The sequence below is a fragment of the Cinclus cinclus genome, chromosome 6 (genome assembly GCF_963662255.1).
Source record: "Cinclus cinclus chromosome 6, bCinCin1.1, whole genome shotgun sequence".
Lineage (NCBI taxonomy): Eukaryota > Metazoa > Chordata > Aves > Passeriformes > Cinclidae > Cinclus > Cinclus cinclus.
Genome location: NC_085051.1, coordinates 29,757,270 through 29,783,394, shown reverse-complemented (window position 1 = coordinate 29,783,394; position 26,125 = coordinate 29,757,270). Strand labels below are relative to the sequence as shown.

At 38.2% G+C, this 26,125-nt stretch overlaps 1 protein-coding gene across 1 annotated transcript in view; it reads left to right on the top strand.

Annotated features, from left to right (window-relative positions):
* The window catches only part of RAD51B (RAD51 paralog B), a 357,454-nt gene that overhangs the window by 127,278 nt on the left and 204,051 nt on the right, over window positions 1–26,125 (top strand). The window contains exon 7 of the mRNA XM_062494785.1: window positions 18,419–18,515. Within this exon, the coding sequence (XP_062350769.1) occupies window positions 18,419–18,515 (97 nt within the window). The remainder of the gene's footprint in view (window positions 1–18,418; window positions 18,516–26,125) is intronic.

Below are 26,125 nucleotides of genomic sequence, written 5' to 3'. Positions count from 1 at the left end.
TATCTTTTATGAGGGCTGTCTGTGTTTTCTGAGATGTAGTCCTTCTGTAAAAACTGCAGGTTTTAAAGATTACTTTTCAGCTGAAATGCTTTTAACTTCATCTCTCTTTTCTGAATTTATCATTGCTAGGCTAGCATCTGAAGTTTTCAGTTTTGGGGGTACTTGTGTCAAATTGTTTGTGATATTTCCTGGTAATGCTCAGTGCTGACCATTCATTACAGCTTGTAAATGAAGCAATTAAAAGCAATAACCTTAATAGACTTCTTTGTCTTAATTGTTAGTAGGAGTATTGGTGTTATTAATCTCAACTTTTATGCTTGTTGTCCTTCTGATGTATGGAAGAGAAATATAACTCTATGTGTAACCTCATTATATTTTTGTAGCTTGGGTTTGTCTTAAGGAAGATTCAACAATATGGTACATTCTTTGCTATTCATTCATTAAAATATTACTGCGATCTACTCGAAACCTAGTTCCTCCTCTGTGGCCAGATACTGATTTTTGTTCCATACCCTCTATTTTTTTTAACATATATAGTTTGCCTAAATCCTGTTCTGTTGCTACATCATCTTGTTTGATGCCATTTCCCTTAAGGTTTTAAAAGTGTTGGGGTAAATGTATATTATTTTTTGAAAGTGTGTAGTTCAAATATTTACTTCGTGAAACTTTCTTGAAAATGCCCTGTTTCTGTGATCTCTCTGCATCTTCCAGTTTTCCTATAATGCTTTTTTACTTTGACGTACTGTTTCTTATGACTGCAACTCCAGATTGTAGTAGCCAGGTTGGCTGTAACTTACCCTTGCAAGAACACACAACCTCTGCCTCATACACCTATTTGTCTTTGAATAACTTTTTTTGCATTCCAATATTAAAGAAAGTGCTACAATACTGCCAAATTTACATCAATGTCTGACTGAATTATTTGATATCAACTCAGGAAAGCTCTTAAAACATATTTTAATTAGTGTTTTAAGTATATATACTTTAAATTGAGTACATGCTTAAGTGCTGCCTTGAGTAGGAATACTTATTCAGATTGTTTCTAGGTTCTTTTCTCTCTTCCTTGTGATGTTTTGTTTTCTAGAAATATGTGTGACTACTGTACTATTAACTCTTTCTGGGCCCAACATTTTATACTATCTCCAATGAACTGAGAAGAAATTTTAAAAGAGTTTATTAGACACTTTCCTTAGTCTTCTGCTACTTTTAGTGAACTTCACAACTTTCTCTTTCAAAACAGAAAGACTGTTTTTATGTTTCTGAAGGGAGGTAGGCTTTGTCTGCTTTAGAGAGATGTACAAATGCTTTACTGACTTCTCAATTGTAATTAAAAGAATTCTTCCAATCCCAGTTGTGTGTTCTAAAGTGTTTTGTGTTTGTTTCAATAATATTTCTGAAAACAGGTGAAGTAAAAAGAAAGATTGATGGGAAACAAAGTCCATAAGGGCCCAAAACACAGTTGCAGGAATGTGGGTGTGCAAAACCATGATGTTCAGCTGGGAGAAGGAGAAGAAAAGGAAGACAAATGCATCCCTTTTGGATTATAGCTCTTGGAGCATTTATTACAATTTCCTTATCAATGGCTTTTCTGGCAGTGTATAACTTAAACTTGGTTGGATCCAACAACACAGAAATACTTGAAAATACAAAAATACAGTGAAAATTAGAAAAACTTTCTAATTTTGCATATCAGCTTGTTCCAGTCTCTCCAGTGTCCACTCTTAGTCAACTAAAATACATCTGGGAGTGGAGAGGTGCAAAATTTCTTCAAGGATGTGCTTTATCTGAGTCTTCCCCAGCATGTCTTTTTTTTTCTGACTTGAAACCTCCTAACTTCAAGGAAAAGAGAAAAAATTGGGACATGCAGGATGTCTTAGCTGCTAACTTACAAATAAGTACACTGTGTACCAGACCTCATAGTGCATGTTCAATGTCCTAGACATGTCAGATTTGCTTTTATATACTGTATAACACATATTTTTACTTTTTGCCTATTAGAGATGATTTGTTGGCCCATTGATGGCCTCAGATGGTATTACTTCCTCTCTGTTCAGCCCCATGTCCACTGTTTTCCTTGGTCAACTGAAAGTGTTAAGACAGGCCTGTACTACTGTAATTTCAACATATCTATAAGATATTTACATAGTATTAATGCACTCTTCATTACCCATTTGGTTATATGAATTATCTCTCAATGTTCATTCAGTTGCAATAATAATGAACAAAAAGGGTGAATCAAAATCCACCTGTCTTTGCGAAACAGTGGTGTAAATAGTAACAGTACACATATAAAGCTGTTTGGTTTTTTGCCAGTCTGAAATTTCTTTTTTAAAGCTGTTTGACACTGAGAATTGTCATGGCCTTGAATAGGAATTATTTCAGAGTGCTCAGCTACAAAAGTTCCAGGTAAGCTATCATTATCTTTGAGTGGTTAATAAATCAAATCAGGAAAGTGTAGAAGTAATTTTTTAGTCAGATCCATCATTCTTCCTGTCATGTGAAATTACTATTCGAAAGTTCTTTTTGAAGATTTAAGTAAGAGTATACTATGTTCTGCCTGGTCTTTTTGGTAAATGAAGTTGCTATTCTCCTTTCCTGCACAACCACATAGTCCCAAATATGATGCTGTTAGACAACAGTCTGGATAATTTAGGGCAGTCTGGCTCTGAACTTCTTGCTCTGAAGATTTGAATTTTAAAGCCATCTGCTAAAATGCCATCTTTCAGCCTATTTTTTCACTTTCTAACACGCACTCGTGTAGTTTCCTATTTTCTTCCTAGAAAAGAGAATGTAATGGCAAAACTATGCTTTGTACATTATAAAATTCAGGTACTATAGATCAGTGGGAATTTTGTTAAAACCTGCAGTTATTGTTTCCTAAACTATTCTTCACTTCTTCAGATTTGCTGCCTTTTTATTGTCGTTTATAAGGACCTCTTGGATGCTGATGCCCTTTAATGCTTACAAAGTCTCCCATACTTTTTTCTTCATTTTCTGGTCTGTCAAATGCAAGGTATCACCCCTGTCTATCTCTTTTTCAGATTCAGGATCTGTTTGTAGCATTTTGAGAGTCTTTTCTGAAAAATGTCATACAAGGGCACTTTTTTATTATGTTTGTGCTTTTTGTTTTGGGAAGCATTGTCACATATGTGTTTGTTGTGTGGCTCATATATAGAGAGGTGATTTGAATAACTGCTTGTGTGAATATACAGGGTGTATTACAGTGTTCATACTGTTGAGTATTTATTCAGTCTGAAGGTGGTTTCTGCCTCAATTTATACTTTTCCATCTTTTGCACAGCCAGTTTAAATGCAGGCAAAGAAACAGCTGTGCAGGGAGGCAGAGTGGCAGGTTTTGCAAAATACTTCCATTACTGGACAGGCATAACTCTGCTGCATTCTGCTGCCTATGTTTGAATGCTGTGTCCCTGGTTTGAGAGGGAAGATGGAAGAAATTGTTGTGCTAGCACAGAGCTGAGTGGCATTGCCCTTCTCCAGCCTACAATGTCACACTGCAAGGCAGGGGACTTTGTGAGTTATTGTTTGACCTGGGACAGAGGAATTGGGAAAGGCGTAATCGTTCCTGAACAAGCTTCTGACATGATCCAGATCTGGGACAAAGAGCATGTACATGCTGTGTGTATGTGTGTGTTATAAAATTATGGTTGTAGGCTTCAAAATTGAACTGTCATGGCTAGATTTCTTGGTAAACTAGAGTTGTAGTGCAAACAGACTTATTAGTTATCTTTTTTCTACTCTGTGTTATGAGTTCTCAGGATTTCACTGTGAATCCCACAATAATGCTTTTGTGAGGTGTTTCATGTACTCCTGTTACAGTAGTTATTTCAATGTTATATGAGCTTAAGAAAAAGAAATTCCAAGAATGGAGACAATCTGCTTATGACCCAAACCAGAATGCAAGTAAGAATACAGTCCTATACAGTAGGCTCTTATTGGCTCTTCCTTTATATCCTCAAAGTACTACAAATTTTAAGGAAAATGAAGAATGGACGTTGTTTGACCTTGTTCATTTGCCTAAAATGTTTTCCTGGTTTTCAGGTCCCTCCAAAATAATGCTGCACATTGGCTAGGTGGAGTTGGCAGCTATCTGTGTCTAGATTATCTTTTAATCACCTAAATCTGATGCTATCCACACAGAATTTCAGAAATATGTTGTACAAAGCTTGTAGTTTAGTACTATCTGTGGGATTTGGGCTACTGTGACCCATTTAGGCATTGGTTATTTTTATCAAATTGAGAAGTATTTAGATTTGTTGTTTTGCAGTGGGTCTGCATTTATTCTTGAGGCTGGCTTTTGCTGTTTGTGATGAGGATGGAAACTGTGGCAAAATGAATTGTGACTCTTGTGATGGTCATTGCAAGTACAGCTCTCAGTCTGTACTGCCGAGATTGGATGGCTTCTTGCTTGGTGAGAATGGCTTTTCTGTTCATGGCCTCATTCTTTGAAGTGTCCTGAAACTTGAAGCAGGCACTTTGCCTCCAAAGCAGCAGATTTCAGGACTCTGTGTCCTGCTGTGTTCTAGATGTGCCAGTTCTGTACCTCCCATTTATATTTGCTGCTGGTATTCCAGGCAGTGTTAATTCCTGGAGGAAGTTTGTATTCATTTTCCATAAGTCATGCCTTGTCTTTAATTATTTGTGCCTTTTTCTCTTTCTCTCTGAAACTTCAGTGCAGACACAGCTCTTGGTGAACTGTTGCAGGCTGCAGTTTCCTCAGCAGCAATTCTTTCTTGGCTATTCAGATGGAGTCTGGACTGAAATCTAGGTAATCAGTGATATTTTCTCCAGCCTGTTAAAAAGTCAGCTTTTACATCTGAGATGGAGTATTTTATTTCAGCACTGACCTAATCTTTGTGTGTGTGTTTTACCCTGTGCTTTTGCAGAGAGGAACAGAATAATTTTTCATCAGTTATTCTGATATATACAGCTCCTTATCAAGCCTCATGTTCTAAAAGTAGTCCAAAGTCTGTACTTGCTGATCTTGTAACACTCTAAAGAGTAACTGTTTATTTGCCTCTTACTGGCACAGGAATGATCTGAGTTACCCAGTTCAGAAAATAAATTAGTACCGGGATGATTTGGAGCTATTCTGCATTGCTGTTATTTTGTTGTCTTTGCTGTTCTGGAACTATTCAGTACTCCCTGCTCTACTAAACAGCTCTTTAAAACACTCTCAGTAAAGCTCAAGAGAGACCAAAAGTTGTTTCCAAGAACACAGTTCGCAGCTAACATTTAAATAATAAGCTGGCATCTATTTGTTACTTTCCATCTGTTTTAAATACAGTGCTAATACTTTATAGAATGTTGTACAACATACCAGGAGTTGAGCCACGAGAAATTTTTCAGATTTGCCCTTCCCAAACTTGCAGTGCAAACCAGTGATGCTTTCACTCCCAACTCAAGCAAAGGTAAAGGATTTAAAAAAAAACCACATCAACTCTCCCACCAAAAATGCCAAAAGGAAAGAAAAAAGCCAGTGGGTTTTCTGGAGGGAAGTTTTAAGAGTTTTGTTACAAGACCAACAAGCCCATACATAGAACCTACAGAGGTCAGCTATTACTGCTGAATTGTATTTAGATGTTGCCCAGCTATACATTGGAAGACTCTGGGAACACAGGGTGGTTTGTGGTGGTGCACTGTGATCTTAATCATGCTTCATGCAGGGAGTTCAAAGCATTAGGAAAGCAAAATACTGAATCCCACAATACTCTTATGGGGTAGGCATTAGGCCTGCTTTGAAAATAGGGTACAAAGAATTTATTGTATCTGTAAGCTGTTGCAGCTACTTAGCCTCAGAACCAGGATTAGAAAACATGCAATTGTACTTCTACTCCCTCCTGTTCTCCCTTGAATATTAATCAAGGTGAAGAGTTAAGAAGAAGACAAAAAGTCTGTACTGGTTGTTTCTCTGTGAATGTATTTATGCACGTAAGGATGAAGCTGGACAGAGACAAGTCCCTGATCATGTTTCACTTTGGTGTAACTCCTTTGGGATCAATAAAGCTAGACTTGCAATAAATCTTATGTAGTCTGGAATAAAAACTGAGTAGTGTTAATAAAATTCGAAATGAGAACTTACCTTGTCAGGCTAGTTTCTACAATGAAGGAGATAGCTAATGTTCTGGAGGAGGAGATAAGTCTAAGAGGCAACTAGAGTATAATCTATCCATTACATGATGTTCCTTTCATGCATGGAATTTTAAGGCTTGGTGACAGCAATTAGGGATTGTTTTAAATAGAAAAACCATAAGTAACATTTTGAGGAGAAATTTATTGTTAAACGAGCTATAGTTATCTTTAATTAGACCCAAGGAATGTCCAATGAAAAAAATAGCTATTGAATTGATAGCACTAGTATTGAAAACACTTTTCTAGTCTGTACGTTTTGATGATCACAGAAATCAGCATAACTGGAGGGGTGCATGCCATAAATTCCCTTCTGTCTCCAGAAGTTGTGCATCTCCACCACACTACATATTTTTAAAATTAGCATCCAGCTAAACATGAAAGAATTTTCACTGAGATTCAGATATAATTGAGCAGTTAGCTTTAATTTGTCACACACACTACTCTGCTACTGCACCTTGGTTTGAATTCAGTTCAAGTATCTTGCCTTGAATTATTTCAATTTTTGTTTTACAAACTCTACAAGTACGTCCTGTCTTTTCCTGAGACAGTCTGCTGGGCTACTGTTCCACTGTCAGCACCAATCCCAGTGTCCCAGCATCTGTAGCTGCTACTTCCTGACCCACACCTAGTGTATTTGAAGATGCACTTCCTGCCTGACCAGAAACATCTTATTGGTCTTTTTGCTCCTGATTTCCCACAATGTTTCCACATACACTTCAGTCCTATCCAGAAATGCATTTCTAATCTAGGCCAGCTTTCCTATGTGTTTGCTCAAGTAACTCACTCCACACTGGAAGAAGCTGTTTCAGTCATGGGGCTGCAGAAAACCTACTGGGACAACATAATCTGTTGACTAAAGCATAATTTGCTTCTCTTAAGTTCTCTCTAAATTAAATAATTGTAATTAGTTTTTTAAATTGTTATATTTGCAATTTTTTGCGGAACTCCGCAATGGAGACTCTGATATGTTGTTTTCTGTTTGTTTTTTTTTTTAAGAAAGACTTCAGATTAAGTAGTTTCAATGAAGTACAAATAAAATTAATGATCCTGTGAATTTTAATAGCAAGTCTAGGAAATGATAATTAAAATTTTCTAGCCACAGTGAACAATTAATCTAGAGCTGCTGCAAAATTTCAGCTGGCTGTCCAGAAGACACCAGCTGCTTTTCTCTGATGCCTGTGTATATGGCTGATAGGATGGACACTAAATCTTTGTTGCACTTAGGTTGTTTGAATGAGGTGCAAAAATTACTTACTTAAGTTTCCTTCCTAAAGAGCTGATGCTTTCTAATTGTCAAAAAGCTGAAATCCTGTACCATTCCCAAGGTTTTCTGAGAGTTTAAGATTACTGAAGGTGCAACGGCCTGTTTTTATTCACCTGATGGCAATTCTCAAAATTTCTGTTGTTCTGCTAACAGCTGTAAATATTCTAGATACCCAAATAGCTGAATAAAGCTATTTGGGTTTGTTTTATTAAGTGTTTACAAGTATTTCCATAAAAAAGTGATGTGCCAACAACACAGAACAGTGATACTGGTAGACCCAAGGTAATTTCCAGTGGAACTAGAGGACCTATTCTCAGTTATTACCAATCCAGAGGGGGCGTGTGCCATGCTGCAGTCTCAGCACAAAAATGATTCCTTGCATTTTGCAGAGTTCCTTTTCCATCCTAGGTCCTAACTTTCAAAGAGGTGTCAAATTATTCATATTTCCAAGAAAAATACACGCCCAATTCAAGTAAGTTGGATAGCTTAATAGAAAATTTTAAATGTGACATAAAAAGTAGATTTTATTGGAGAAATACAGACTAACTATATTTCCTAGGGAAAGGATTTAGAAAAAATAGGTTATCATAGATGCTGTTTCAGCATCTGGGTATTTTGTTTTCTGCACGTCTTCTACTTTTTTTGCAGCCATTACAGCTTTAGAGGTAGACAACTGAACTTTGAAATCAGCAGGAACACAGCATTCAGTAAATCAGCCATAGTTGCACTAAATACTGCTGTCAGTGTCTAGTTTGTTTTGTAAAAATTATCAATATATTGGTTGTGAGGCTTCTGTGCAATATCAGTTACTACCTTAATATTCTACAGACCTGCCAAATAGCTTGGGCAATTGGGAGGATGGAGTTGTATATCCAAATTTCCTGTTACCCTGTACTTCAGACCTACTGACAGTTACATACACTGAAATGGAGCTATGTGGTGATCTGAGCATAGCCATTAGACAAGCATGAAAAGCCTGTGTCTTGAATTGTGTTAAATGAAAGGCCATAACACGTAAGAAAACTTTTCTAACGGGTGTGGTATAAAACATTCTGTGTTCTCTAATGTAACCATAGGCTGGAAAAGCTGTGCTCTATTTCTGTGGTGCTGATACAGTATATTGTGTGTAAAAAAAGTAAGCCATGTGATGGTGCTAGTAGTAACCTGCTTGTAAAGTTTAATGAATGGACAAGGGGAGCAAATACTCTAGCACATCCTAGAAGTGCTTTCTGCTGCTTCCACGAGATATCAAGGAGCACTCTAAACTAACACTGTCCTCCTTTTAAGAATGTTGGCATAGGGTCATGATGTGGGATAAGGTGGAGCTAGGGAAGGTGTTTTTAAAACTGTTCAGCAAAGCTGTAAATTACAGTAGCCCATTGAGCTGTTTCAGTTTGTATCCAAGATTCAGTGAGTCTCCTGTGACCCACTGCCTTGAAGGCTTGAATGAACTAACTGGAAAGGATCTGAGGAATTAATGACATGAAGTTGTACTTTATATGCTGTATCTCCTTAGACCTGCATGTGTATATTAGTATAAATGGTCTTTCCGATGGGCTTGTCAAAACATCAAAATCAAGTAAAAATGCTGGTACACTAATTAACAACTTGAAATAGGCTATGAGCCCTAAGTAGACCTTGTTAGGAGTATTTCCTTAGTTTAGTAATAAATAATAGACACTTCTCCAATTACTTCATATTCCTATTGAGTTGTTAGGAAAAAGCTAAATATAGACAGGTATAAAAAAACCTAACTAAAACAAACCCCAAATATGGAAATAATTATAAATATATAATTTTCTGGGTAAATACTAGATAGTCCTGAGATGTTCTAGAGTGCTTGGGGGAGTATGAGCCTTTCCAACTTTTAACTCTATTCTTGAAATTGGGGTTTAGAAATGGTAGGAAACATTTGTGGTATCTTTAGTCAGTCTGCTTAGTGTCTGTGCATTTGTCTCTACAATAGGAGTAACAAAAAATTTATTCCACCAGAAGGTAGTGAAATTTAATGTCAAAGAATTTGTGTAGGTCTGGGTAAATTTGAAGTGCTGTATGAAGCAGGGTAGATGTATGGCAGAAGGTCTGAATGAAACAAGTGAAAGGAAAGAGCCTTCAGTCTATTTTGATCTGCTAATGACAACTAACCAGTGCCAGTAAACTAAACTAGATTTTTCTTTGGGAGAAAAATGAGCAGAAATTTTTACTTCCCTGCGGTCTTATGAGAGTGTAGGAGATCTCTCTCTCTCTCAATCTGGAGCATGCTGATGCAGAACTGAAATTCTGTACTACTTTGCTGGTGTTCCAAGCAATCCAGTTTCTTCCCCATCCTTCAAAATGAAACATTCAACCAACCAAAAACGCTGTTACAGTGAACAGCAAGGAGTCTAAGAGTGAACTGTGAGTTTGTAATTTTATTTTATTTTCTTTTACAAGACAATTTGGCATTCATCAGAAAGCTCCCTCTTAAGCAGCAGTGCTCACTGCTTTTAGGGTGTTGCAGGTTTTGGCTGTAAAAGTTGACTGTGGATTACAGTGATTTCCTGTGAGATACTTTGTGTTGCTTTGGCCAGTGTCAGAGCAGTCTCTTGCTGTGGTACATCACTAGCTACACACACAAGAAAGCTCAGTGCAGGAAGGCATAGTTCAACAGGGGCTGGAAGGGAGGGTGGAGCAGAGGAAGGTCTGCTGGAAGCATAGCAGGATCTCTGGGTGCCTGGCAGGACACGAAGGTGGGTGTCCATCCCTCTCGGGGGACACATCTCTGCAAACAGGTCTGTGCAGGCTGCTGGAAGTGAAGGCCTTGCAGGCACACAAACCCTTCTCCCAGGCAGCACGGCACAAGGGTGCTGCGCTGAGGATTGGGAAGGTTACGTTTGTGTTGGCTGCATTCCTTGCTCACGGAGTAGGAAAGGCTGAAGACCTCAGGCTATTGCTGGGTGGTAGCTATTTCAACTTGAAGGCGTGTAGCTGCCTGAGAACAGCATGCTTTTGTTTTGCTTTGTTTCTCTTTTTTTCTTCTGGTGGAAGTTTTAATTCATTGTGATGCTTTTTAAGCAGTTGGCAGAGATGTGAATAGACACTGCTTCTTCAAAAGGCTTATGGAATAGAATTGCATAACTTTGTACTTTTCCTATGCAAAATAGAATAAATCTGATGTAAATACAGTGGCTAGTCTCTGAAAGATACCTTGGTTTCTTCCAAGTCTTATTTATACCCCGTGAAATCCACTAACTACAAAATCACCTGTGCTGCTGTGAATTGCCTTACTGAGGGATGAAAGAGGAGAAGTTTGGGTAGAGATACTTTTGCAAAACAAGAGCTGGAAGTTCTCTCTCCTAAGAGCTCTAATGAGGTTGCAGCTAGCCAACAATGTGTCCTGGTCAACAGATCTCTAATCTTTTAAAAAGTGTTGGTGAGCCTTCCAGAGAATTGTGCTTTCTTGTTTCTCTGCTGTTTAATTGCCTTTTTTTTTCCCTCCTGGATTCTGATGAAAATAGGTGCAGTTGAAATTCCTCTGAGGAAAGTCCAGCTCTTGTAGGAGTATACATTGCATATGGGATTAGGAAATGGTTCTCAATAGGCTTCCAGTGGTTTATGTGTGTATATGTTATTCAGGGAATTATGCCAAATTCTGGTAATACTGGTTGAGATGTGAGTTCTAACAGCTCTTGGCTTTGCCTTCAGTCAGTGTAGCTGCTATGCTATGTCTGAAAATATGAGTCTGCTTCCCTCTAGCCTGTGTGTCATTGTTACCAGCCTGTTCCTCTGCTGTACTGTAGGCAAGATGGTGTAATGGATACTTTGTCCTTCAGCTGATTTGGGTTAGAAACAGCTGAGGGCATTTGTGTATTGCTCATGCTTGCAATGAAGCAGTTTGTGCTCCAACCATTTCAGTAAAACACATAAAGATACTTTTGAGTGCCTTTTTACTTGTGATGTCTGGGCTTTATAGAGTATTTGACATTATTTACATTCTTCCCCACAGCAACTTGAGCTGCTGGGGCTGGTGGTTGCTCAGTTCAGGAATACAAGACACCTAGTGGGATAAGTATTGGGTGGGTCTGGTGATTTGCTTGCATTTGAGATGATAAAGTGTTGAGTTTTTTCTTTTGTATTTGGTTTGTGTGAGCCAAAATAGTTTGCTTTTTCTAAGAATGAAGATATGTATATATATATTTAATCTCCTGTCATTATAATAGTTGTGATATAAGTATGTTTAATTTGGTCCTTGGAGCCCAGAGCTGTCTTGACTCTGCAGAGGCTTTTCTCACTAAAAGCCAGTCTCCTGTGAGGTGAGGCCCTATGGAGCAGTAACTGGCTTTCAAGTACTGCTGTAGCTGTGGGCACTTGACATTCTCTTGAAAACTCGTATTTTGGTTCGAAGCTCTTGGTATTGCATCCAGACCTTTCCTTTTTCAGTTTGTAATGCCATGATTTCACCAAAAAATGGTCAGTCTTAAGCATTCCTTGTGAATATTATGTAGAAGTTCTGCTAAGGTCTTTCACAACTTGACAGCTTTTGTGGCAAATGGCCACTGATGCTGAAGAAAATCTCAAAGAAACAGAAGTTGAAGACAAAGCCAATTCAGTGTGTAGCATAGATGAAGATCACAAATACCCTGTTACTATCACAGATGGTGGTAATTTAGGAATCTTCCTTGAGCAGACTGATGCCAGTCTTGAGGATCTTTAACAGGTTTCCAAGGAGAAGGCTGTGGTTCTCACAGCTGTTTGAAGCTCAGTTTTTCACCCATTTTTTTCACTGTACTGTTTTTCTGTTTTCAGGGTTGCTGCCAGCCCCAACTGTGGTGTTGCTTGGTGCACTGTCCTTTATTGTTTTGAATGACTCATTAATAGCTCTGTTCTTCAGGGAAAGGAGAGAGGTGCCTTCTCAGGGATCAGAAGTATGATTGGCTGGGGATCAGTAAAACTTCCTTTCCTTCTCCTCCAGCATGCAGAGTCATCATCCCAGCCCCACTGACTTGTCACTTGTACTTGGTGCTCTCTAGTGACGTTTCTTGAGCACAGTGAAAACCACAAAATTAATGGCTAATAAGGGTGGAGGAATTTGGGATAATTGCAAGTGTTTGGTGCTTGCTCTCCCAGCTCTACAGGAAGCCTTTAAGAATTTTCCTAAATATTGTTGCATGCAAAATGGGGATTTCTGCTTCATTCTTTTAACAAACAGCCATTTCATGAAACAGTGTGGTTTTTGCCTTTTGGTACATTCCAGAAGACTTTTTACCTTTGCTGGTTACTGATTGATAGTTCTGTGCTGAGCTCCTTTTAATTTTGCAATAAACTAACAAGGAGGCTGAGACCACAAGTTTACAAAAAATGGCTTATTTACTCAACTGGATTTACAGGGATGACAAAGTCAGATTTAGTAGTTTCAGTGTGGTCTAGGAAAGGCAGGAGGAGTACTTGAAAAATTGTACTGTATAAATAACCAAACAAAAAATAGTTTGCTTATTCTTCTGTGTAAAGATCTTAGGCCAACTCTCTTCCAGGACCTGCACGGATTTTCTGCATAGGCAGGAACTTTGCTATTCCCAGTAAATGGGGGTGTTGTGAGTTTAGGCACAATAAATAATTGGTTTATTTTACTTTTTTAATATGCTTCCAAAAACTAGCATCTTCAGAAATTGCATCAGTGGGAGGTGACTCTGTTTTCACAACAATATATAAAGATTTTAATAGCATATTAAAACTATTGTTGACTGCTGGATTAAATCTCAGGAGTAACAATGATCTGTCTGGAACCTGAGTACTGTTTTCCTTGAGAAATCCTTGTGTCTGGCTTTTTCCAGGTATTGACACCCATAAAAAGCGAGAAGGTAATCAGAGGAGTAAGTTGTGGGGTTTTTTTAACCTGTCTAAAATTAGGAAGTTGCCAAAGTCTTCCTACTATCTTGTTGTGTTTATCTCTGGGTTTTCTAAATCTTCTTGCTGTCATAATTCTTCTAATGGTTAGATGGGGTTATTTTACAATCTGAAGTAGCTACGCTGCAGTAAAAATTGAAGTAAAATGTTTGGAAATTGCGTAGTCTATCATTTGTGTGGTATTTTAAGTAGTAGACTTTTTCCCAGAAAGGATTTTGAAATCTGAATCTGCATGAATTTCCAAAGAGTTGGTAATTCTGACAGAATTGGAAGGCTGAGGGCTGTAAATTTTCACTTAATAGCTGTCTTAAACAATGGCAAAGGAATAGGCTGAAGGCTTAAAGGCAGGGGTTCGTTGAACTCCGTGGGAGACTGCACTGAGGCATGTTTCTAGTGTTACTGAACTGTCTAGCTGACCCTTTCCCCCCTCTTTTAGCAGTAAGAGTGTTTTCCATTCAGGCACAGTTGCTGGCTGAAGAAGTCCTACACCCTTTGTTCATCACAAAGCAAGAAGAGAAAAGCAGTAGCAAAGCTTCCTTACCTGTTGCACATGTCATGACACAGTTGTGTATGGAGAGTTATGACTCTTAGTGACACTGAAAATATTTTGTTCCATTAGTTGATGATTAGTTGATTTCCAAATAGGAGCTCCTCTTAAAATACTGGGTGATTTTAAAATACAATATATTTTAAAATACTGTGTGTTTCAGTACAATAACATCAACATATCAGGTATCAATATTCTCACTGTTGAGTGTTTTGCTGGAAGTTAATAAACATATGACTGCCTTTGAAGCTGTGCTCGGCTGGAAATGATGTCCAGTATCTGTCCAAAGGAACCCCAACAGAGGCAAATTTTCCTTACCTACTTAGACTGAGGACTTGTCAGGTCTCCTGTACTAAACAGGTTAACTTGATGGCAGATCTACAATGAAAATTTGAAGAAGCATTATTGCTAGTTCAGGGCAAAGCACTCTAGTCAGTCTGCTTGGACTGGCTTGTTAATCCAAGAACTTTTTAGCAGTAGTTTCTTTCAAGTGTGGCTCCTATCAGACCAACCCAAACCTTCGTTTGTAAGAAACAACATAATTAACATAAAAAATAGTATTATGTTCTGTTCACACATGTATGAAGCAATGTGTGAGACTCAGCTGATGCTGTCCATGCACTAATGTGATTCCTCACCAGAAAGTCAGAGTAGTTTCGCACCAGATTTCCTTTGTCTGCCTGTGTGTTCTTTCCATATCACACACAAGTTTAACTTTTCCTTCAAACACCTATTTGCAGCTCTCTGGATTTGTTGAACCATTTTGAAGGACAGCAGAATGGAATGTAAGCATGTCTTCCAGATTCATGAAGGAGACATTGTGGATAAATTAATAAATTCTTTAAATGTGCTACTGGAATCATGTGATACCAGTATTAAGAGCTTCAAGTTGAATGCCTGTAAGGACTGGTGACTGCTGAAAATGTATGGTTTCATTTAAATGGCACTTTTCACTGCCAAAGTATTCATGACCAGAGTTTTACTAATGGAAAAATAAAACTTGGCACTTTCCGCTAAGGGTGTTAAGTTTTGAAGATGGCTGTATCTATCCAGAGGAGCTGGCTGAATCTGGGTGCCTTTTTTTTTTTTTTTTTCATAACTGTAGCAAAGGACGAGCTCATTTCTTTTGTTAGTGACCCACAGCTTGTTTGAGCTAGTGAGAGTTTGGAGTACTCTGCACATTCTTGAAGTGAGGTTCCAACTGTAATATGGGACCTGCACAAAGATACATGAAAATACATATATGTGTGTATGTGTGTGTATATATATATATACCTGATAATAGGAATACCTATACTTGATGAAAGAATTTTGCAGTAGGCAAGGCTGCAGAAGTGTGACAGGGAATTTGATACCAAATTTAGTGCTTAGCTAACAGCTTCGTCTTGTGGTTGAACTCGTCTTATGGGAGAACTGCATCTATGTCAGTTCTGCAGGCTTGTTGAAATGGGGAATAATTTTCAATTAATTCCAAAATAAGTATTCTGTATGTGCATATGGCTTCATCTCAGAGGAAGTGTGCTTATTGAAGATAGTGTTTAGACATGTATTTAAGCAAGTGTATAACCGTGAGTGAAGTCATGGAACTCAGAATATGCTTAATTCCCATCCTCAAAGCAATTCAGAGAGGAACATTTCCTTGGGTAGGAGTTTACTTTTTTGAACTGATTTTTTAAATAATATAGCAGGGAATCTAGGATATTCGTATTGAATAGTTACTGAAGGATACATCAGAAATTTAAATCTAAGTTCGGGAGCATAGCTTGAGTTAAACATAAAAGATTAAGATGACTTTCAGTCCTACAGCTAACAGTGCTGTGGAGTTCCTGGTTAAGGAGAGATCTGGAAGATTAAAAAAAAAAAAGTTGCGTTATTCTTCTTGTTCATTTTTCTTTTGTTTTTTTTTTAAGCCTTCAAAGTTAGTTTCCTTTGAAGGAAAGGAATATGAAATATAGTATGCTTAGGTATATTTTTCTATTAAAAATGTTCCTTAAGCATAAATAATAAAATGCACAGCACAAAGATTATCTTGGCATGAGTCTGGGGTGACTGAATCACTTAGAAAGCTTGATGCTTGTTAATAATGTGTTCATTGCAAAGTGTGCCAATGAAAACTTCATACCTCACCAGTACGTTAGTACGTTCTGTTTCAGCACATTTTCTGGTACTGGATACTATGGATATGTGAGTCTGTGGCTTTTGTGACACAGTGGAAACAAAGTGAGAATGGTTTCAAGAAGGAAAGGTCTCACATCCTTCCTTATCCTTCCTTATCCCTACTGACTCTTGGCTACCTACTCCTTTAATTTGCCTTGAACCAGTTTTAATGCCCATCCTATCACAAGGATGAACTAGCTCACTAAAATGGAAAATGAGTATCCTAGCAACAAAAAAACGGGAAAGTGACCTTTTTTTTTTTCTTTGTTAATAAATTGAATTAATCCTGTGAAAAAGTCAGCCATCAGTGGCAGCAAGGAGTTGTCAATACAAGACCCTTTGCTCTCTGCTTTTGGGTGCTTATAGGTGTACACAGCAGCTCTGGGCGAAAACAGCAGAACGGTGTAAGTGTTTCTTGTGTGTTTGCTGTTAGTATTGCAAGTATTCCAAGAGGTGTACGACCAAGCAAGGCTGTTACCTACCATGTCCATGTTCACTGCAGTGATCATAAATGCCCAGTCCCAAAAGGTACATCCTGTGGTTAGGCTGTGCAGAATGATCACAGCTGGCTCATGTGGAGGAGTTTTGGGCCAGTGAGGCCGCAGAGAGCTTGCTTTGCAGTGTTTGGATAAATTTGGCTATTTTAGTGATAGCAAAGGCATCCTGACCTTGGACTGAGAATAGGAGATAAACAGGTGGCAAGAGTGAGAAAACAAGCCAGGATGTGCTAATCACAAGAGCAAGAAAGTAGAACATAAGCATAAAATGCTGTAACCAATTAGTAGGGTAGTCGCAGGGCATGAACAGTTACTTGTAGCCAATAAATATTAGTATTAGGTGCATGAGTGGATGCACGTATGTCAGAACTTTATAAAAGACAACAGCTTGTATAATAAAGTGGAGCATTCACCATAACTCTATGAGTGTTACGTGTCTGACTCTGGTCACTACTCGCAGCAGGCTCAAGTTTGTTCAGAGCCTGTAGTCAATAGCAGATGAGCAGGAGGGGCATCCCTATGGAGTTCTGAAGGTTTTGAACTCCTGTTGAGTAAGCAAAGATTTGACTTACACACTTCTCAGTTTAGTCCTGTTGATATGGTCCATAAAGCTCCCAGGCACCATCATGCCTGCTTGCAAGCACAGAGAAGGGTGGGCTGGCATGAGTCTTGTAAAGGTCACATACTCCATCACACTGCTGGCACCTCATGTCACGCTGCTGAAGAAGACACAATACCCTGCAGCACAACCACTTCAGTTACATCCTGTTGATCTGACACAGCTTATGTGGGGTCCCACAATGGGAAAAGAAAGGGAAGAGTGTGCCATATCTTACTGCTGAAAGTGTTAGAAAGCAGGAGGAAACCATTATGAGAAGGAGGGACAAGCAGTGGAGGGAAGAGCAGAGACATTCCTTCTCCTTTTATCAATGATAATTTGTTAATTTATTCCAGTGGCATCATGAAACTGCATTCACCAAGTATTTTGTAGGATTCCTTTCTCCTGTGTCAAATACAGCTGAAGACAGGCCATTAATTTGAAAGAGAGTTTGTTTGGAGTTTGTCTGTTCTTGGTGCAAGAAGAAGCATTTTGGTTCTTTAAAAAAAAAAGTAATTTTTAAATTTTACGTCAATCAGCAAAGTGGAGACCATTATTGCAAAAAGTGCAGCTGCTTAGCGATCCAAAGCATTATGAGATAACTGTGGCTACAGTTATGTTCTTCTCTCTGTGGTGTTTGCAGTGTTTGCTTAATATTTTCTTTTACTATAAACCAGTATGCGTTCAAAGATGCAAGAAATTGTTCATCTTTTGTAAGCATGACTATTGCTCATGCTGTCAGAGGAGAGCACTGTGGGTACTATAGTCTTGTTTATCAAAATCCTGTGGTCCTGAAGAAGACTCAGAGATTCCCTTTTGCAAAGATAGCCCTGTAATATTTAGTACTTTTGTGCTTTAGATCAATGGGGATGTACCCCTACCACACCTTCCTCCATGGCATTGTGTTTCAGGCAAAGGAAGAAAGTGAGTAAATTGTGTGGAAATCACTTGGAAAATAGATTTCCTATTTGCCTATGAAGAAAATGGTGGGTTTTGTAAGGAATACCTAATTGTTCATGGAAGATGAGCAAAAGATGAAGCTCTTCAAAACAGTAGTTTCATCTAAGGGGCCTGTATGTGTCAACATACTGTTGTTCAGTATTTAATATTTTTAACAATATCCCTTTTCCTCCACTTCTTGCAATTGACTCTTTCAGTTTCTGCAGGTAGTTCAAAATATTCTGAGTGTTGAATTTTCTGAAGATCAGAATAGAGGGTCATCTTGATGCTATGCCTGGAGGGTTCCAGTCCTGGGCTTCTCTCTGCCTTTGAGTAGCTATAAAAATTCATTTCCCATCCCATTCATCTCTTGTCTGTTTGCAGATTATCTTGACGAATCAGATTACCACATCACTGAGCAGCAGCCCTGGGATCCGGGCAGACCTGGTGTCTCCAGCTGATGATTTGTCCCTGTCTGAAGGTAGGAAATCCCTTCTATCAGAACTGAAACTTTACACGGACACAAATCCACGCTGTAACTTGCAGTCTTCTGTTGAAATACAGGGGGCTGAGAGAGTCAAATCATCCAGTCAAACCTAACACCGTTTTGAAACAAAATGATTTTCAAATTTCTCTGAAAATCTATTTATAATTAAAAAGAAAGTATGCTAAAAGGATCCGACACTTTCTAAAGGCTGGAATGAATTTTTGAGCCATGTCAGATTCTCAGCATTGTACTGTCACTCACATGCATTTAAGGCATTCTTTTGTCAGTCATCTGAAGCTGCTGCAAGAGTAAATACACATGCTAGTCTGCAAATTTCATCTTATCTAATGGTTATCAGTGTTTCCAAAGAGAAACAACTGGTCACATAGGAAGGAAAACAGATCCTCAATCCCATTCCTTGAATTACACTTGTTTGGTTTTCAAGTACAGTGCCTCAGACTGCATCTCTTTGTTGTGTGAATGTAATATGGGGATTTTTGTAATGCCATATATTACTTCACATCTTCATGCTTCTGTTTTTTGCACAGAATTAGAGAAAAGCACTTTTTTGAGTAATAGTGAGGACTTAACTTCAGTGTATTAAGAAGAAAAGATAATTCTGAATCAATATTTGCAAAGTAATATAATAATTTTAGTTTCCCCCACTTGCAAAGAATAATCAGAGTACCCTTGTGAGGGACAAATGCAGAAAACTTTGTTATTTAGTGTTCAGTTCATGCATAGACCCAAATGTATGATGCAAAGCAACACTTATTTTTCTTGCAAAGACATGATAATAACTGCGTGTAGACTTTCCACTTTGCATAACATGGGTATTTCCCCTCTTTGTTTCCTTGCTGTGCTTTCTGGTGGTTCTGATCAGCTTCTCTGTGTTCTGGTTGATCACACACAGTTGTCTCAAGCTTGTCTGACTTAACACAGGTACAGCTCTGTGGCAAAATAACTAAGCAGTGGTTAAAGCTGACATTATTTCTGCAACTCATTTCAGTGGACAGGAGAAAGTGGTTGAAGGTAGATTTAAACAGAATGTCAGGGAGTAGCAAGAAACTTCAGTGCAATGCTTTAACACTGATTGATGTGTTTACTTCATAATTTTGTCAAGAGGAGTCTGGCAAAGCATGGCCCCTTAAATAATTTCGGAACTGTGCTTTTGGCTTTTATTGGCTCCACCCCATTGCCAAAATATCTCTGAAGTATATGGCTCTAATACTGCTCCCTACTTCTGGAAGAAAGATTTTTGAAATTTGGTGACTAGATTTGGAAGATAAAGGCATGGTTTTTCACCTTCATAATTTCCTTCTTGGCACAAAGTTGTTGTGCACTGTCTTCCTAAATTGCCTTGATCGAATTACTTGTGCTTCTCTTTGCCCTTTAGAATTGCTATGGATGAGCTTCCTCTGGAAAGAAAGACACAGCTGACTCTGAAGTAGGAGTAATAAAAAATATGTTTTCAGTAAAACATATTTTTTCCTGTGGTTAAAATATTTGAAGATACTTAGGAAAAATACATGGGATAGTTGAAATGTCTCTAAATTTCCCAGCACATATAAAAGATTCTCAGTGCTGTGTATGAGCTGTAGTTCAAGAATATTCTCAAATCAGGGCTACACAAGAGATGGCATAATGATTTTTCTAGCAGTTACAGGTTATTAATGAATCTGTCATGTTGCTCCTAAACTACTGCCACTGCTTTTCACCTTTTAATTTGAGTTTAAATTTATTGGTGCTCTGTGTTTTATTCCTTTATTGTTCTCATTCCTTGTTTTCAATTAAAGATCTGAAGTAGTAAAATGTGCCAGCATCACACTTGTTGAAAATGGAAATGTTTGTCTTGCCACAGGACAAGAACAGTACAGACATCAACAGTGCAGGCTCTTTTGGAAATTCAAGTTTTATCAAGGGATCTAGGGCTGATAAACTCCTTTCCTTCTCTCCCTTCCCTCCTTTCTTGACTAACATTGATATGTCATTTGCTTACTGTGTTGTATAATGGAAGAACACTGGGCGTCTCCGCACCACATACTTTCCCCCCCCCCCGTATCTTAATTGTGAAACTGCTGCTTCTGGATTTCTATTTTTGATCACTTTTTAACCCCTGCTGTGTATCTGTGAGCAAATGTGGAATTTCAGGCTCATTCAGCATCTGATTTCCATGTTTATCTTCCTATCAAAAGACACAGGTGTGGCCAGTGTGTTTTGATGGGTTCTTTTTAATATCACGGTATTGACCTGTCCTGAGAAAGTTCCCCCTTAATTTATTTGGATGTTAGCTCTTAAACAGCCTGAAAGCAGCAATAAACTTCTGATAATCTTTCTTACTTCCAGAACCCTAAATTAATTAGTCTTCTAGAGTTAGTATGATAGTAATAATACTTACTACTCTTTTACAGTTGTAGAATTTACAGGAAAGTGGAGTTAGATGAGTAGCCCATGTGCATAAAGAGTATATGTTGCAGAGTCAGGGATAAGAGGCCAGATTTGTGGCTGGGTTCTTACCTCATTGTTCCTTGTCACTCATCACCAACTAAAGCTGAATTTGAACCAGTGACCTAGATGTGAAAGGACCCATAACACATTATTAGTCCTCGGCAACTCAGACTGCTTGGTTTGTATATGTTTAATATGTTGCTTTAATCCTATCTGAAATCAGAGTCCCTTCATTATAAATGGCTTGCTAAAAGGGTAATCTTTCTTAGATAGAGGTAGAAATGAAAATTTCAAACTAAATGTGCTATTCAAAAGAAGTGGAATGTTATAGTGTCCTTTGTCTTTGCTTCTGATTGTGCTTGAGAAGAGAATTGCTTGGGTTATGTGTTGGATTAGGCAAGAAACCGAGGGAGCTGTTCATCTGATGTGTGACAGAAAGTTAATCTGATGAACAAGCTGAAAGGACATTGTCAAGCTGTTTCAGGCTCAGAGCTTGTCTTCTGTAAAGTTGTAATCTAGTGCATGAAAACTTGTGCCCTAAAAATATCTTAGATTTTTATGAGAACATCAGTGGATTTATAAAAGCAGTGCTGGCTGTAAAATTCCACCACTTATGTATCAGTGTAAGAATTCATGAACTGTTTGTTGGTATTTCTTGTAGGAAATGGTTATGTCCAGCTGAATTCCCAGATCTGTGCATACTTCTGCTTCCAGATAGACAGAAGAATTGCAGAGTTTGCCAGAAATTTAAGTGATGAATAAAATACCAAAGTTTCTCTACTTATAGTCTGAGACCTTGAGTTCATCTGGCCTTTACGTACATGTCAGATTTTCAACTGAAGGAGTTAGGACTAATAATACTTTTCTCTACCTCTAAAATTCTCAGACATGTAATGCTGTCACTTCTTCCTTAGGAACCAAACTCATTTTGCTCCTCACAATTTTTATATAGCCATCTCTGAAATGGTGTCATCAGAGGAGATAGTCTGGAGGATGATGGTGGACACTGCTGTTTCACTTCCATCCTTGCTTTGTGGAATGGCCTGTTTAGTTATTTCAGTCAAAGGCACCTTGGAGAAACCTAAAGTTATTTTACATTGCAGGGGTGGTCAGACAAGCCCAGAAGTACACTAAGAACTAGTGCTTTATCATTTAAATATAAAATATAGTTCTTACCCAATTAAAATAATATCTTATTAAGAGAAAAAAAAAAGTTCAAGCTCCATTAGGCTTCATGAACAGTAGAAATATTTTTTATTACTGATAATTTTTTTTATACAAGTTACCTGTGTCTGTGACTGTACTATTTTTGTAAAGTTCACATGACTAAATTCTACCTAAGATAAAAAGTCTTTAGAAAGTAACTCTAAGCCTATGTATTTTAGCACTACATGAACAGGGAAACTTGTATTTCATTTGTGTGCTGCAAAGAGATAGGATAAGGTGACCTACTTGAGGTCCCTTCTAGTCTACCAGTACCTATGCTATTAATGTATTTGCCAGCTGCAAGCTCTAAATTCCTCTCACAGACATCAAAGCCAAACTCCATTTTTTTGGAAAAAATTCAGGGGTGTGTTGGTATAACAAAGACAGTATCCTCCTCCCAGCCTGCACAAAGTGTCAAGCAAAGAAAAGGAATGCTGTCTTGGGCTTCTTCAGTCTCAGCTAGTACTTTCAAGTATTTGTTTGAAAAAGTCAGAATTATTTTGTATTTAAAATTGTCTCTAAACTTGCACTAGATCTGGGGAGGCCAGTGCTCAGTCTTCTGCCATTTGTATTCATCAAGTGGTTTGTCATAGCATTGTATATTTTTAGTGCACAGTGTGAGCAATGAGTTTAGTCTGACCTTTTCATCTTTGTTGCTCTGATCTTGAATTCTTTTAAGCTGTTGAGCAGAAGTAGGCTTTTGTGTTGTGGAGACTGGAGAACACTAAGCTACCATATCTCCCACCCACAGGATTTTCCTACTTTAGTTTAGGAGCAGAAAGTTTGAAGCTGGAATATTCAGCTTTTCTTCCTTGCTTTGCCCTTGATCCCTTGATGTATTGTGGTTAAATTGTTTTATTCTTTCAGTCTCAGTTTACCTTTCTCTAAAATTTGGGGCTTTATTTTTATTCTGCAACTTCTTTTTCTAATATTTTAAGATATTCCTATGGGGGAAGTAATGGATTGACCTTCTCTTCACCTCAGTAAGATCAGTTATATAGTTATTACTTCTCTCCCTTCAAATCTCCATTTTTCAGTCCTGGTGCCAAATGGAGTGAAAACACTGAAGGAATTATCAAGGAGGCCCCACAGATCAGAGGCTGTTGGTTGGTTTAGGTTTGTTTATTTATTGATTTATGTGTATACTTAATGCTTAGGGTTGGACCCACAGGTGACTTAATTAAAATAAAAAAAAATATATTCTGTGAAGCATAAACATAGCTGTTTTGCAGGAACTGTGAGCTTATGAATCAAGCAGCTGTTAGTCAAGTTTCTAAAAACACTTCCTCCATGTAGTTTTAAAGCTAATGGAGAATACTTCATGTCTTTGTGAAGTTGTCCAGAATGACAGGAATTTAAATGCATTGGAAAATATCGTAACAGTTTGGCCTGTTTTAGGCCTTTAGTATTTTAGGTGAATGCTCTGTAAACTGATTGCAGTCTGGTTTACACCATATTGATTGAAAGAGAAGCTAGTTTGTATTGGATCATAGAAGCAGTATGTTAGTTAATTATAATACATTTTTTACTAGAACAGTTTATAAATTAATATAATATCATTTAAATATTAATTCACGCTGATTTTCTGAGACCCAAGTATTTGGGAATAGTTACTAAACTCCCTTTATTTTTCTACCATCGTGGTATAACCTGTATGGAGGTTACTAGCATGTTGAAACTCAAGAACCTTCTGGCATGATGTAAGAAAGGTCTTTTGATTGTTACTCCCTACATGGACCCTGTGAAACTTAATGCATTTTAAATATACAAACAGGCAATGAGTACAAATAACACAGATGGTATTTCCATATTGTTAGGAAGGTGAATTCCAACAATTAGGCCATGTCTGTGCATAATGAAGAGTAAATTTCCCAACTGAGACTAATGTGCAGGTGTGGGCCCTAAAAATTAAAGCTTATTCCTCTAAAGGTAAAGAGGGGACCATATCAGTGTATATAAATATCTGAAGGGAGAGTACCAAGAGGATGGAGTCAGGCTCTTATTGGTGGTGCCACGTAACAGGACAAGAGGCAGTGGGCAGAAACTGATACACAGAAAGTTCCACCTGAGCATGAGGAAGAGCTTCTTTATTGTGTGAGTGAGCATGCACTGGAACAAATTGCCCAGAGAAATTGTGGAGTCTCCCTCACTGGAGATATTGAGGAAGTATCTGGAAGCAATCCTATGCCATGTGCTCTAGCATGACCCTACTTGAGCAGGGAGGCTGGACCAGATTATCCACTGTGGACCCTTCCAGCCTTACCCATTCTGTGATTCTGTGGTTCTCTAATGAAGTTCTCTTCTTGGTTTATGGCTTATGGAGATAGGGAAGTGCTGCAGTATAGCTTTTGCTGCATGATTTTGCTACAGTCATGATGATATAGGGAAGCATAGTGAGATTTGCCTCTGTGTTTGCTTTGATATGAATTACTATTCTCACCTGATAGTTTGATTGGCATTTAGGCCAAACATCAAAAAGCTTTCCATGATGGGACAAGAGAGCTCAGTGAGCCACAGGATTTTGCCTCCAGGTCTTAGCCTTGGGCATCTTTGACTTCAGTCTCAGAGCTGAGAGAGTTGCTTAAGTCACTGGTTCATGTGAGCTCAGTAATGAAACAGCTGGAATTTCTTTTTAATTCTTTATTTTGCTGCTGGACTTCATGTCTTGTCTGCATTTTAAGAATCTGCTCCAGCAGAGACCCTGTAATCTTCTTCACCAGCTAACATTTCTGTGGGAAGCTTTTTATTCCTTCAGTCTGTTCTGTCTTTGAGTTACTTCTCCAGTTTTCATGAGAGATCATTAGCCTTACATACTCTCAAAGGTGAGAAGGAGCTCATGTTCCTTAACCTGCTGGAAGACAGCATAGTATATCCACTTCAGGGTAGGTAAACAGAGGGCACCAAAAAGAGGAACAGCCTAGATAAAAGTCATTAATACATGCTGTAGGGAGAAACAAGCCTTCTCAAAATAGAATTTCATTCTTGTGTTTGCTCTATATTCATATTTCTTGTAACTTGTGCTCTTAACAGTAGTGGAGTCTGCACTCTTGTTCTTCAGTGGAAGGAAAAAAGCCCTTCTGGTTGTAGAGAACAGTGCAAGGAAGTGTACCATCATTACAGGGCTTGGAACAAATTGTATTAACCATTAGGGGAAATGATACTGTGATTGTTTCTGCATGAGGCAGGGTTGTGGTGGTGTATGGTGTGGTTAGATTTCATGATAACCGTTGCCATATTTGCCTGTACTAATTTTGATGCTGTATTTCACCAAGTGGGAAGTAGTGACATAATAACATCCAGCCAAATTTTAACGGCTTTTTAATCAAAAGATAAATCTCTCAGTAAAACAGTGTTGCAGAGACTGTATGTGTCTGTGAAAGTTCCAAGCTGAATGACATATGCATAATTACTTGATCGGAACTACAGAAAGGTTGAAAATTGTCAGCAGGAGCATTCAAAGACCTCTGTATATCAGTTTAACAGAATCTCCATTCCTCAAGTCCTAATTGCTATGATGAGAGCATACAAAGTTCTACTGCTTTGTTGTGGTTTATTTCTGAAGATGTGATGTGACTTAGAATCATTAATCAATGATTTGTAATCCAAAAACCCTTCAGGTAAATTTGCTGGGAGTCATTCATCTATATAATGAGAAGCACAGTAACAGAAGTGATTGCAGTCATAGTTGAGTGGATAGAAGTTGCTGCCTCTCAGTGCTAAGTATCTTACCTCCACTGAGAAAAAGTGCAGCTAAGTACATGCTGTACCTTCCAATGCAAAGTAGAATGGGTTTCCATGAATCCTGCTGCACAGATCAGCTTACTCCCATGTTCCAGTAACTGCATTAAGCTTGAGAGCATGCATGGGTCAGTCACTGAATTTCAGTTGATGGCATGTAGCTGTAAAGTATTGTAAGAATTTGCAATTGGTCGTTTCCTGATGCCCTAAAA